This window comes from Fundulus heteroclitus, chromosome 8 (genome assembly GCF_011125445.2).
Source record: "Fundulus heteroclitus isolate FHET01 chromosome 8, MU-UCD_Fhet_4.1, whole genome shotgun sequence".
NCBI classification, from domain to species: domain Eukaryota; kingdom Metazoa; phylum Chordata; class Actinopteri; order Cyprinodontiformes; family Fundulidae; genus Fundulus; species Fundulus heteroclitus.
Genome location: NC_046368.1, coordinates 25,356,889 through 25,369,411, shown reverse-complemented (window position 1 = coordinate 25,369,411; position 12,523 = coordinate 25,356,889). Strand labels below are relative to the sequence as shown.

At 38.7% G+C, this 12,523-nt stretch overlaps 1 protein-coding gene across 2 annotated transcripts; it reads left to right on the top strand.

Annotated features, from left to right (window-relative positions):
- Positions 1–680: 680 nt before the first annotated feature.
- Positions 681–11,348, top strand: c9 (complement component 9). 2 transcript variants are annotated; one of them, XM_036140432.1, is made up of 11 exons: positions 681–790; positions 895–985; positions 1,111–1,261; positions 1,351–1,498; positions 3,206–3,344; positions 3,415–3,636; positions 4,838–5,078; positions 5,192–5,323; positions 5,509–5,684; positions 10,792–11,026; positions 11,106–11,348. In XM_036140432.1, exons 1-11 carry the CDS (start codon positions 717–719, stop codon positions 11,264–11,266), a joined length of 1,770 nt encoding a protein of 589 aa, XP_035996325.1. In that variant the 5' UTR covers positions 681–716; the 3' UTR covers positions 11,267–11,348. The 2 variants fall into 2 exon arrangements, with proteins under 2 accessions (XP_035996325.1, XP_035996324.1); XM_036140431.1 differs by having other exon boundaries at positions 11,103–11,348.
- The last annotated feature ends 1,175 nt before the right edge of the window (positions 11,349–12,523 follow it).

The window sequence follows — 12,523 nt, the reverse complement described above, 5'->3', positions numbered from 1 at the left end:
GCCAGACAAGGAGACACAGCAGCCATTAGGTCCGTGGAATCATGGAGGAACTGCAGCAATCCACAGCTCAGGTGAAATTGTTTGTTAAGGAGACCAATATTCAGATTTGAGAGATGGACAGATGTTTGTCTTACATCAAAATGATCCCAAAGAAATGCAGCTAGAGTTACGGTGAATTGGTTAGATGAAAGCATAATGATGAGATACACTGGCCCCAGTCAAAGTCCTGACCTAATTCCAGTCAAGAATCTTTGACAAGACAGGAAAACCGATTTTCACTCAAGCTCTCCCTCCAATCTCACTTGAGGTATTTTGCAAAGTAAGATGGTCAAAGGTTTCTTTCTCTCCATGTGCAAAGGTGGAAGACACAAACCTTAAACAAAGGCCTTGCAGCTGGCAATGAAAGACAGTTCTACAAAGTTTTAACTCTGGTGGGGTGAAAGTAAATTCACACCTCACTTTTTTTCCAGATGTTTATTAAAAAGACAAGAAACAATTATTACTGTAAACTTTTTTCAAGCTGTAGATGTTTTTTTTAACACAACAAACTCTGCTTCGGGGGTTTCTGAGCACCAAATCAATATTGCTGCACGTGAAATCCAAACCATTGATTGTGAAAACAACAGCACAAAGTTTTTTGCAAGGTAATGTAATGATTAAGACGGAGGCAGTTTAAAAGGCCAAATGTTACCTTTCTGTGCTTTCAAAGGTTCAAGATGAGATTGGCCATCGCTCTCCAGCTGAGCCTCAGCGCCCTGTGTTCAACTCTGGCATTTTTCCATGGAGGATTGTATGTATACTCTTTTTAAGATGTTGCCTTTTTTGTTTGATTAATCAATCGTTCTTTTTCAACAAAGCTACGATAACTGACAGATTGTAATGTTCTCATATCAGGGGAGCAGTACTGCCTGAACCTGCTGCTGTAAACTGCCAGTGGAGTCGCTGGTCCGAATGGAGTTCTTGTGATCCTTGCACAAAGAGCAGAGTACGTCTGCGGTCAGACAGAGCATTTATGACTTGCCTCATAGACTCATTTAAATAAGGTTTTTACTGATTATGTGATGTTAAGAAGTGTGACAAAGCCTTTTTTATATATTTTTTGGCCCTCAGAGGCGTTCAAGAGGCATAGAGGCGTTTGGCCAGTTTGATGGGGAATCCTGCATGGAGTCAATAGGTGACAGACAGGCCTGCCAACCGTCAGAATCATGCTTGACTCCAACTCTTCTTCCTTGCAAAGAATCGGAGTTCCGGTGCACTACAGGTACTGGGGGACTCTCATAAGTCGCCTACACTGTTCATCTATGCTCTGTTTCTCTGGGTCTCACCAGTTTTATCTGCATCCGTGTGCAGAGCTGCAAACATGCATCAAAAAGAGACTAGAATGTAACGGGGACTACGACTGCGAAGATGGGTCGGATGAAGACTGCGAGCCAACCCGCACGCCCTGTGGGGCGTCTGTCCTTGAAAATAATGAGCAAGGCAGGACAGCAGGATATGGGTGAGCATTGTAAAGTGCCTCATTGTGTTCTAGTTACTGACAGGAACTGTGGCCAATGACATTTTCACAGTGTTCATAAAGACCAGATGCCTGGATTAGCTCCATGAGAATTCAACTCAAAAAGCAGATGTTTTAAGATAAACTAAAGGAACTTAGAGAGTTAAGAAGATAAAACTTTCGCCATGTGCTGATATTTGGAACGTAACTGCTGTAGAAAAGCATAATGCAATATCTAGAAAGGATTCCACAGGGAAAAAAGGAATTTATTATTTGCGGTTGCATCTTCATCAGGAAGCACACACTCATTGAGCACAGCTAACCTTTGTTATTTCTAGCTTTTTATCAACCACACTGTTCAACATTAGGACTCTTAAACTGAGTATGATACATTGAAAATGAGAGGTGATCAATTTTAGATTTTAAAGACAGCTAGCTGCTCATTCCTAGCACCACTGTATAGACAAATGCATGTAATGCAGTCAAAAATAGACTCAGCCCAGTTATCCTGGCAAATTAGGCTGATTTGACTCCGTGGTTCTCCACAGAACCTTGGGTACAAAGTCATTTCAGAGTTTCTTGCATCTTTTTGCATTTATCGTGTGAAATTCATGTGTGATTTAAATCCAACTCACAAGGCCATACCATCATTTATATGTGAGGGATTTCAGTTTCCCTGGGCTTTACTTACAAGAGGTCCCGGAGTCTCATTTATACAGCTTGCGTACGTACAACATGGGGCATGAAACTTGTGTACGTCACTCTCCACGCAAAAGTTGGGATATAAAAAAAAAAAAAAACTTGATCGGGGTTCTCTTCCATCCCATTCCTCTCCCTGATGATCACCAGGGTGGCGTGTACCACAGGTTAGCAGATTATTGTGACAAGGTGTGCTGTAAACAGTCAAATACATTTGTGCGTAATGCTGCGCGGTGAATGCATTGGCACGGCTGGAAACCTTGTAAATGGGAAAATTAGGAGGGAATGCACCTTTAGCTATCAAATATTTCCTGATCAATGATAACGACTGACTAATATGCCGCTTTAGACTCCAAGCATTGCATTCTGCTACAACATACAGAGGACAGCCAGTGGCTACAACCCACCGGTTTCTGTGTCCAAACCCCCAGAGCGCAGAGAAAATGTGTGCTCACCAAACGGCACTCAGCTAAACGGCCTGTCAGCTTTTAAACTGCTTTTTGCAGGGATTTATTTTGTTTAGTTTTTTTTGGAGGGGGGTTCTTTGTCATCCTGGGGGATACCTCTCATTCCTCCTGGTCTCCCTCCATCCTCTGAATGTTGATCTGAACGCTCAGTCACAGAGGAATTTCAACATGCCGAACATCCGTTTAAAACTGCAGTCAAGTTAACTTTTTAATACGTTTTTAAATGTGTTTAACATATATGTGCTTTTACCCCTGATTTTCACATTCAGCAGCACACATTGATCCAGGAATCTGGTCTACATTATTTGGTAATAGCGGGAGATCTGTCCCAAATTATTGGTTAAAAGTTTTTTTTACCAATAATGAAACATGTTGTTTAATTAATACTGAACCATCTGAAGTTCACTTACGTGTTAAAAATGGGGCCAATGCATGCTACAGCAAAAAACAGAACGAGGCCATGACACACCAATTTGGCTCTTTTCTTTGCATGCAAACAAACATAATACAATACTTTAAAGTAACCGTTACCTCCATGCACCAGGATCAACATCTTAGGTGCAGATCCTCGAAGGAACCCCTTCAATAATGATTACTTCAATGGGAGATGTGATAGGGTGAGGAATCCATACACGGGGAAGTACGACAGACTTCCCTGGAATGTGGGTGTGCTCCACTATGAGGTTAGTCCCAGCAATGTCTCACCTGCGAAGAGTTGTTGGATTTCTCGCTGAATGCTTCCTATCATTTCAGACACTAGTGGAAGAAACTGCCTCCAAAGAAATCTATGAGGACACACACTCCATTGTGAAAGAAATGTTGAAAGAGACGACCTTTACAGTTGATGCTGGATTTTCCTTCAAATTCACTGCAACTGAAGAATCCCTGGCAAACAGTACTATCGGTGGTGAGGCAGGGGCTGAGTTCTCAAAAAAAAATGTTCTAAAAGAAGTTACAGAGTACTCCGACATTAAGGTAAATATTATAACTGCTAAACACACAAGTTCTGAGTCATTCCCTTACCAATCAAGCTTATTTTGAAGACGCATTTACAGTTGCCTGCAAAAGTATTCATACTCATGGAACCTTTATATATATATATATATATATATATATATATATATATATATATATATATATATATATATATATATATATATATATAGCTTGATTGTGGAGCTCAGCGGATCGAAATCCATCTGGCGAAAGTCAGGTTAGAACCTCCGCCTTAGTCTTAAATCTTTTGCAGACTCCAACAAGTTTTCTTCCAAGATTGCCCTGTTTTTGGCTCCATCAACTCTGACCATCTTCCCTGTCCCTACCGAAGAGAAGCACCCCCACAGCATGATACTGCCACCACCATATTTGACAGCTGGCATGGTGTGTTCAGAGTGATGAGCAGTATTAGTTCCCTGCCACAGATATTGTTTAGCATTTCTGGCCAAAAAGTTAAATTTTGGTCTTGTCTGACCAAAGCACCTTCTTCCAAGTTTGCTGTGTCCCCAACATGGCTTCTGGCAAAGTGCAAACGGGACTTCTTATGGATTTATTTTAACAATGGCTTTCTTCTCGCCACTCTTCCATAAAGGCCATATTTGGCACGACAATAGTTGCCATGGCGAAAGATCCCCCCACCTGAGCTGTTCATCCAGAGTCACCATGGGGCTGATCAGTGCTCTCATTGTTCTACCTGTAAGTTTAGGCGGACGGCCTTGTCTTGGTAGGTATACAGTGGTGCCATACTCTTTCTATTTCTGGATGATGGATCGAATAGTGCTCCTTGAGATGTTCAAAGCTTGCCGAATCTTTTTATAGCCTGAGGCTGCTTTAAACCTCGCCAAAACTTTATCCCTGTCCTGTGTAGAGTGGACTCTATTCAGTCATTAGCGATCATCAGGCAACTGCTGATGGCAATCGGTTGCACTCAGAGAAAAGAGAGCTGAATACTTTTGCATCCAGCACTTTTATCTGTAGAAATGTTTTTAAATCATGCATAATTGTATTTCTATTTTACTCCACTTTGTGTTGGTCTTTCACAAAAAATTCCAATTCAATATGTTTATCTTTGTTGTTGTAATGTGACAGTACTGTATGTGGAAAAGTTCAACGGGTATGAATACTTTTGCAAGCCACTGTATCACATTTGTGCCTGTCTTACTGCTTCTAATCACTTTAGAACAAGAGCTTTATGAGGGTAAAAGGTAGAGTACAGCTGAGCACCTACAGGATGCGCTCCCGTGAGCTCAACGTTGCTGAGGAGTTCCTAATCCATGTCAGATCCCTTCCTGTGGTATATGAAAAGGGAATTTATTTTGCCTTTCTGGAAGACTATGGAACCCACTACACAAAAAATGGAAAGTCTGGTGGTGAATATGAATTGATCTACATTCTAAACCAGGATGCCATCAAGGCAAAAAGTATGTATCCGCGCCGTTAATTTAACTCAAACCCATTGCCTCACTCAGGCCTGTCTGCTGAAAAGGTAGGTTATTGGCACATAATTACAGAATTTACCTCTTGATTCTTTCAGATATGACACAAAGAGACGTCCAAACCTGCGTCAAAGCGGGGATCTCAGCGGACTTTGGTTTTCCAACTGAAGGTAGTGCAGAAGCACACGTCCGACCTGAGTACTGTGACAAACCAACAAATACCCAAACAGGTGTCTCTTTCTTTCCTTTTTTGATCAGACAAATTTTTACCAATTTTTTTTTTCTTAAGTCACATGCCTGTAGTAAAAGACCTGCCAATGTCCAAACAACCATAGTTTTCATTTTGATTGGGAATCAAAATAATCTGTTTTAAATGTGATCATGATGTAAAAATGTACTTTCTTATTCTGCACAGCTACTGTTGAAGGAAAGGCATTGGTGGATAAGGTGATGACTTCAGTCAAAGGAGGAACTCTTGAGACCGCTGTTACTATGAGGGCTCAACTGAACAAGGAGGGGGTCATGGATATAGATGCATACCGAAACTGGGCCAAGTCCATTACAGATGTCCCTGCTCTGATTAACAGTGAGGTAGGGATGATGAGGTGACAACCTCGAGTTTTGATTATCATTCAGTTTCAGACAAATGTTTTTCAAAACGTTTTTTGTACAATGTGATGAGGTTTATCCATGCTTGTGTTTGCTTTAGCAACATCCGTGGAACTGTGCTAAAGACAATTATGCAACAGCTTCAATGTAAATGCTCCATTGAACATTAACTGCTAAGATTAAATGGAGAAAATACACCAGACGCATTACAGCATGTAATCGCAGCACAGCAGCATTTGAACGTCCTACGATTAGCTTTCCATTTTGATCAGTCAAGATATTTACACTAGATGCATAATCCACAGGTTCAACGCGAGTATTTATGTTGCGCTGGGCCTAAATTAGGTTCAAGTTCTAATTTCAGATGCTTATACACCCCTGTTTGGCAAGGAATAAACAGGAAAATTACATCTTGTGTCAAAGTCCACTTCTGAAAGTATCCCAGTACTGTTGATGCCTATCGACTCTTATAGTTTGTCCAGAGCATGGTATCAGTCTCCTTGTTGACCCTGCTGATTGATGGGAGTTACTCATTGTCCCCGAACTCTCTGCCTTTTCACTCGCAACATCTCATCAACTAACAAACGGAAGGCCAAGGTGCGCCTTCTACCTTGTGGTCTTTCTGCAAAACAATAAGCAAAACCAAAAGTTGTTCATTTCTGTACGATCAATCAGCAGTTCTTTGTAGTTGGGACAAGCTAACAACTACAATTTGCAAATTTGCATATGGTCAAGATATAGACTTTTAGGTGATTAAAACAGGATATATTACTGATAATTTAATTACTTACCCATGTGGCGAAGGTTGTTCTCTGCGCAAAACATGCAGCTGTGGAGCATACTTTGTAGCCTCCGGTGTAAGTTCCCGCGTTTAAAAACACGCATGTAAGCCGTGCCGCTTACTTCACGTGCCCAGTGTATTTACTGCTTGACGTTGCATTCAATTTGTCTTGAAAGTTAATTTCCTGTTCTGGGAATACCATCACACTGGAGTTGAATGTGTTTCATTGGCAAATCGTGAAACAGGATTTTCTTGTCATGCTTACCACTAGTAAATATAAACTAAGATGTGTTCTCTTCAAATACAGGGCAGTCTTTTGTATTATCAGCTGTTATTCATGAACACATGGTTTATTGAAATACAAACCCTCAGAAGTGCTAATAAATAGGGAAAACCTGCAACGTTCATTGTGTTGATATGAATGGCAGCCATATTGGAAATTGAACCTGGGTCTGCTCATGGATCTTCCACCTCCTATTCAAGATTCCAGCTTCAGGGGACATTGTGCTTGTATTTCAAAATGGGAGATCAAAAATTTTTGAAATATAAATGCAAAATATAACACATTCACGTCCGCAAAAGTACTGAAAACTACCAAACATGTCTACGGTAAAGAACTTTTTGCCAGAGCAATCTTTCAGTATTTGTTTGTCTTTAAAACACTGGCTCATTGAACTTTTAAATCATAATACCTATTCTATACCCATGTGCTGCACTGCTAATACCATCGTCTTCATTTATAACATATAACACTATTTGCTTCTCAAATAGTGGAGCACTCTCCTTTTGTCCAGATGCCTTCTGAATAATTCTAAATGAGACAAAGGCACCCTCTGCTGTTTAGTCTGTCCCTGTGGCCAGTAGTATGATGAATACATTTAAGAAACTCCTAAAAAGTGCAAAACTTAATGTAACTGAAGTTTGTCTTTAATATTAATAGTTTGATATATTTTCTGCCGTATAAGGTTCATAGCTAGTTAAAAGTTGAATGCAGGTCCGCGTTGGGCTAAAAACCTTTTATATTGTTGTTAATATTTTATAGTTAATAAAAGTGTGGCAATGTTGAAACATTCTAGTTGTTAGAAACCATTGTTTTATGTTATAAATTAACCCATATATATCTTATAAAATTTAAAAGGGATTCTGGGTAATTTTCAGATCGACAGCTTCAATGCATTAAAACAGTGTCAGGACTTAGCAGGCAGTGCCGTGTAGTTTTCTCTCTCTCTCTCCAGTTAATTGCAGTTGGTTGGTAGGCGTGGCGCGCACCTGCGCCTCGTTCAGCACCTTAGCTGGGAGTATTTAGGCAGTGAGCTGACAGCTGGAGGACGCCAGAGTGTTAACCTTGTGTGGTACACCTCAGTTGGCCACTGTCTGCCGACAGCTCTCCTTTTCCTGCGTTATTCCCTGTTTCCTGTCTGTATCTCTGTTTTCCAAAATAAACACTTTAAACTGCTTTTTGCCTCCCGATTGTGTTCTGCTTGTGGGCCAAACACCTAAAAAACATGACAAATAGAAAATTATAAAAGCTACAACAGAAAACATTTGAGAACCACTGTTCTATGTAATCAGAAGTGGTAGTTTTTTTATGTCAGCTGTGTTATTTTTAATTCTGGAACTGTCCTATCCAATAGCACTGTAAAGCTAACATTTCTGTTCGGAGACGTATGAGATGTTGGGTTATTTCTGGCAGCTGTTTTATTTATTTTAGATAATGTGGATGATTCTACGCATAGTTTTGTTTGTAATAAGCTGATTTATCTGCCAGCCCATCCAAGAGAGAGCTACAGACCCACAAGCTCTCAATTTACAGTTGTCGTTCAGGGGTCAATTAAGCTTCAATTGTATGCATTAAATGCTAAAAAAAGTACTAATTTTAATACCCCAGTGCTTATCAGTGAGAATTCTTATACAGCATTCTCACTTATTGTTTTCCTGTTTTTCTTATTATTATTCCATACATTTATCAGCGTCTTACTACTCCTGCATACTTCAACCGATTTCAACAAGTTTGGTATCAAAACATTTGGCTCGTTCACGACATTACTGCTATATCTCACGGTTATGTTGACCTTTATACTTTTTAAAAAATTTAACTTTGTGTGTGTGTGTGTTTTGCTCCCATTTTAAATTAATGCAAATTTCTTCAAAACCTTTGTGCTTTTTCACAGCTTACTGCAGTTGCCTACTATCAGCTACAAACTTTATTCAAATTTTAAAATGTTCAAATATCCTTCAGCTATCTTCAACTACTTCAGCTTTTTCATATATTTTACAATTTTTAAATAATCCCTCTTTAAAAATCGTTTTGCATTTTTGTGATTTTCATGAAAATACGTGTGTTGCTATCATCATTGCTAAGGAGCTCAGCTACAGTGTACACTAGCTTTTTTAATAAATTCTACTTCTCCAAACAACTTCTTCTTATGCACTCAATTTTGACTCTATCCACATAAATTATACATCAAAACGTAGGCATTTTGCCTGCATTCAGGAAATGTAACCCTCAATGCTATGCGATTTTTTTTCACAAATCACCCCAGAGCGCCGAAAAGTCCACACGCCCTCAATGCATTTTCAATGCATGCATTGAGGGCATTGAAAATCACACCTGAAAATCCAAAACGACACAAGTTTTCGCATCATTGCTTCTCCTAAACCGTTAGATGTACAGACATGAGCCTCGCACCAATTCATCTTCAGACCCTTGTAGCACTTACAAAAAAGTAATTTCTTGGATATATATTACTGTTCTGCTGCAGGAACAATTTGTTTAGGAGAAGCAAATCTGCAAATCGCTGAAAAAGCTTTAGACTGAAAAGGTTCGAAATGATCCACTTTTTTACATTGTCGCCACGCCTACATCCATTTTTGTAAATACATGAAAATAAGAATGATTGTTCACCAAAGCCAGCAGATACTGACGGTGAAAAAAAATATTTTGCTATCTCTCATGGTTTTTTCAGTTATAGCAAGTTATTTGAGAAAAAGTTTTGCCGATTTTTGCCTTTCCTCAAATTCCCCTCTTTATTTCATGATTGTTTGCACCATTATTACTACATTTACAACAACTACAGAGGTAGATTATTGTTTCCCTATCCGTTCTGAAAAAAAAAACAATCCAAGAATCAGGTCGATAGGTGGAACGGTTACGGAGATATTTGGACTTGTTCAGGGAATGTTTCTTCACAGTGTAAACAGACATCTGCACTCACAGATATGCTCACACATACACACAGTTCTGTATGTTTGCTGTTTAGTACAGTGGTGAAATGGCTGGAGTTTCATGATGGGGGTGTGGGTTCAGGGTTTGTACCATGTTGGTGCAGTATTGTTTTTGTTCAGAAACTTTGTGCTCTTTCACAGCTTACTGCTTCAGCTTGGGTTAAGCTACAAACTTCATTCACATTTCAAAATGTTCACATAGAACTTATTTTGACTTCTATCATTTTTAAAATATTTAACTTTTTGTGACTGTTTTGCTCTCATTGAAATGAATGGCAAATTCTTCAAAAATGTTTTTCCGCGTCTAACTACTTCTGCATACTTCAACCCATTACTGCTGCTACTACTACTACTAATACTGATCCTGATCCTCCTACTACTACTACTACCAATACTGCTACTACTGATACTACCACTACGCCTACTACTACAAATACTACTACTACTACTACTACTACCTCTACCCATACTACCAGTAGTAGTGATACTACTACTACTACTGCTGATACTACTACCACTACTACTACTACTACTGATACTACTACGACCAATACTGCTCCTACAGATACTACCACTACAACAACTACTACTACTACTATAGATACTACTACTACTACTACTACTACTACCGATACAACTACTACTAGTGATACTACTACTACTACTGCTGATACTACTACTACTACTACTGATACTACTACACACATATCTTCATGTCTACTGTTTAGTGCAGTGTTCAAATATCCTTCAACTATCTTCAACTAGTTCAACTTTTTCAAAACATTCTTCTAATCCTTCAGCTTTTGTCCTTTCATGTTCAAATTGGTTCTTCATTGGTTTCAATGTGTTTTTCAGCTAGTTTTTCTTTTCTGCAGGGGTGTTCTACATCTTCTGCTCAAATCATTCTGCAAAATAGCATTCTCACTTGCTGTTATGCAGGAACAGCTTTTTCTAGTTTTAAAATAGTTTCCCTTAGGATTAAGTGGTTCCTTGGGTGCACTTTTAAGATTGTTAACCAAAACTTGTGAATAGATATATTTGTCATCTCACCTGCTGAAATACATATCTTGTCATTTCTACCAGGCTGAGCCCATCTATAACTTGATTCCACTGGACACGCCCGATGCAAATAACAGAATTGCAAATCTAAAGAGGGCTATAGAAGAGTATGTTGCTGAATACAACATATGCAAGTGTAAGCCATGTCAAAATGGAGGTACTCTTGCCCTGATTGATGGAAAGTGCATTTGTATGTGTACTGGCCAATTCGAAGGCCTGGCCTGCCAGAACTACAGGGCAGATAAGGCTGCAAACCAAGGTAAGAAAGTTATAAACATACAACCTTTTATCTGATTCATTTAAAAATGTTTTTCATTTTATGTGTTATTATTTAGCAGGCCAAAGGCCCACCGTACAACAGGAAGGCAACTGGTCCTGCTGGGGGTCCTGGTCCTCATGCAGTGAAGGGAAACACAGTCGGACACGTCACTGCAGAACCGATGGACTCAGTCAGACTGTCAAATGCAGAGGAGAAGCTACTAGTGAAGAATACTGTTGAAAAGCATGATTTATTTTTCAGTGTCCTTGTCTGTTCAAGTATGAACTCAACTAATAAAATTGACATATTAGGCAAAATCTGACATTGAATCAGTTTTTTCAGACAAAAAAACAAAATACGATTTCATCAATGAAATGTTTCTGGTTATTAGACTAATTTGATTATAAGACAAACCTAATTCAAGTAAATACAAAAATAGGTTAAGAAAGCAATTACTTTCTCACATGGGGCCAAATTGGATTATGCCATAATAAATCAAATCTTCATTTACAAATGATATTTTGTATTTACTCACGTTATCTGTGTCTGACCAGGGCACAAGATCCAGAAAAGAAAAACAGCAAGCATTTGAAATCAGAAGAAGTCAGGCTTTGGTCAGAGATGGCACAGCGTCCATGGTCATCTGTTATAGTTCACTTCAACAATATTTGTTCTACAACATACTATTTCGCCAATACCTCATTCTTAAAAGCACATCTCCATGCAAATTGGACCCAGATGAGAAGAAACTGACGGTGTAGATAGAAAATTGACACTGAAGTCTGCCAGAGGCCATCGGCAAACATACAAACATTAGCTCACCAGTAGATCACATATTTAGGAGCTGGACATAATTGAAGCATGAAGACAACCATTATGTGCAAACTCCATTTTTATCTTTAGCCATTTTCATTTTACATTTTATTTTGTTCATTAAAAAAATGAAAAAACAAAAATAAATTAAATGATGAATGAAAAGGAGCAAAAGGAAGTATAAACTTATAATGTTTGCCCGTATTCACAAAAAATGAAATTAGAAATCAACTTAGAGGTCCATCGGTCCACATGGAGAAAACCCACTCATAACACCAAAACAGAACAAAGCATCATCTTAATCACTAAAATAACAGTTTGTCATAATAACTTTCTAATAAAAAAAAAAAACAGCCAGTAAAATTGACTATAACACTTTAACAAATGCCTTCTAAAACATATAGGAAAATGAGCAGTGAAAGTACTCTTGAGGAGAAAATTTGAAAGAATTTAAAACCTAAAATATTAAGCCAGAGCTTAGCGCTGCCTCTATGTGGGGAGCAAATGTGCAACATTTAATGAAATTAAAGTGCCAATGGAATACATGTGTTGAAGCTCGACTATTTGGATGAACACTTTCTAAACCAAAAAACTTGAAAACAGGATTAAAAAATAATTTAGTAATTTTCTTTCAGTCCAGACTGAAAGGTATAATATCTCACCATGAATGATAGTTCACTTTTT

Coding starts and splice junctions, on each gene's coding strand:
- c9 (XM_036140431.1), top strand. CDS start 717: ATGAGATTGGCCATCGCTCTCCAGCTGAGCCTCAGCGCCCTGTGTTCA. Junction 791..894: donor GCATTTTTCCATGGAGGATT/GTATGTATACTC, acceptor TTCTCATATCAG/GGGAGCAGTACTGCCTGAAC. Junction 11,027..11,102: donor AGATAAGGCTGCAAACCAAG/GTAAGAAAGTTA, acceptor GTTATTATTTAG/CAGGCCAAAGGCCCACCGTA.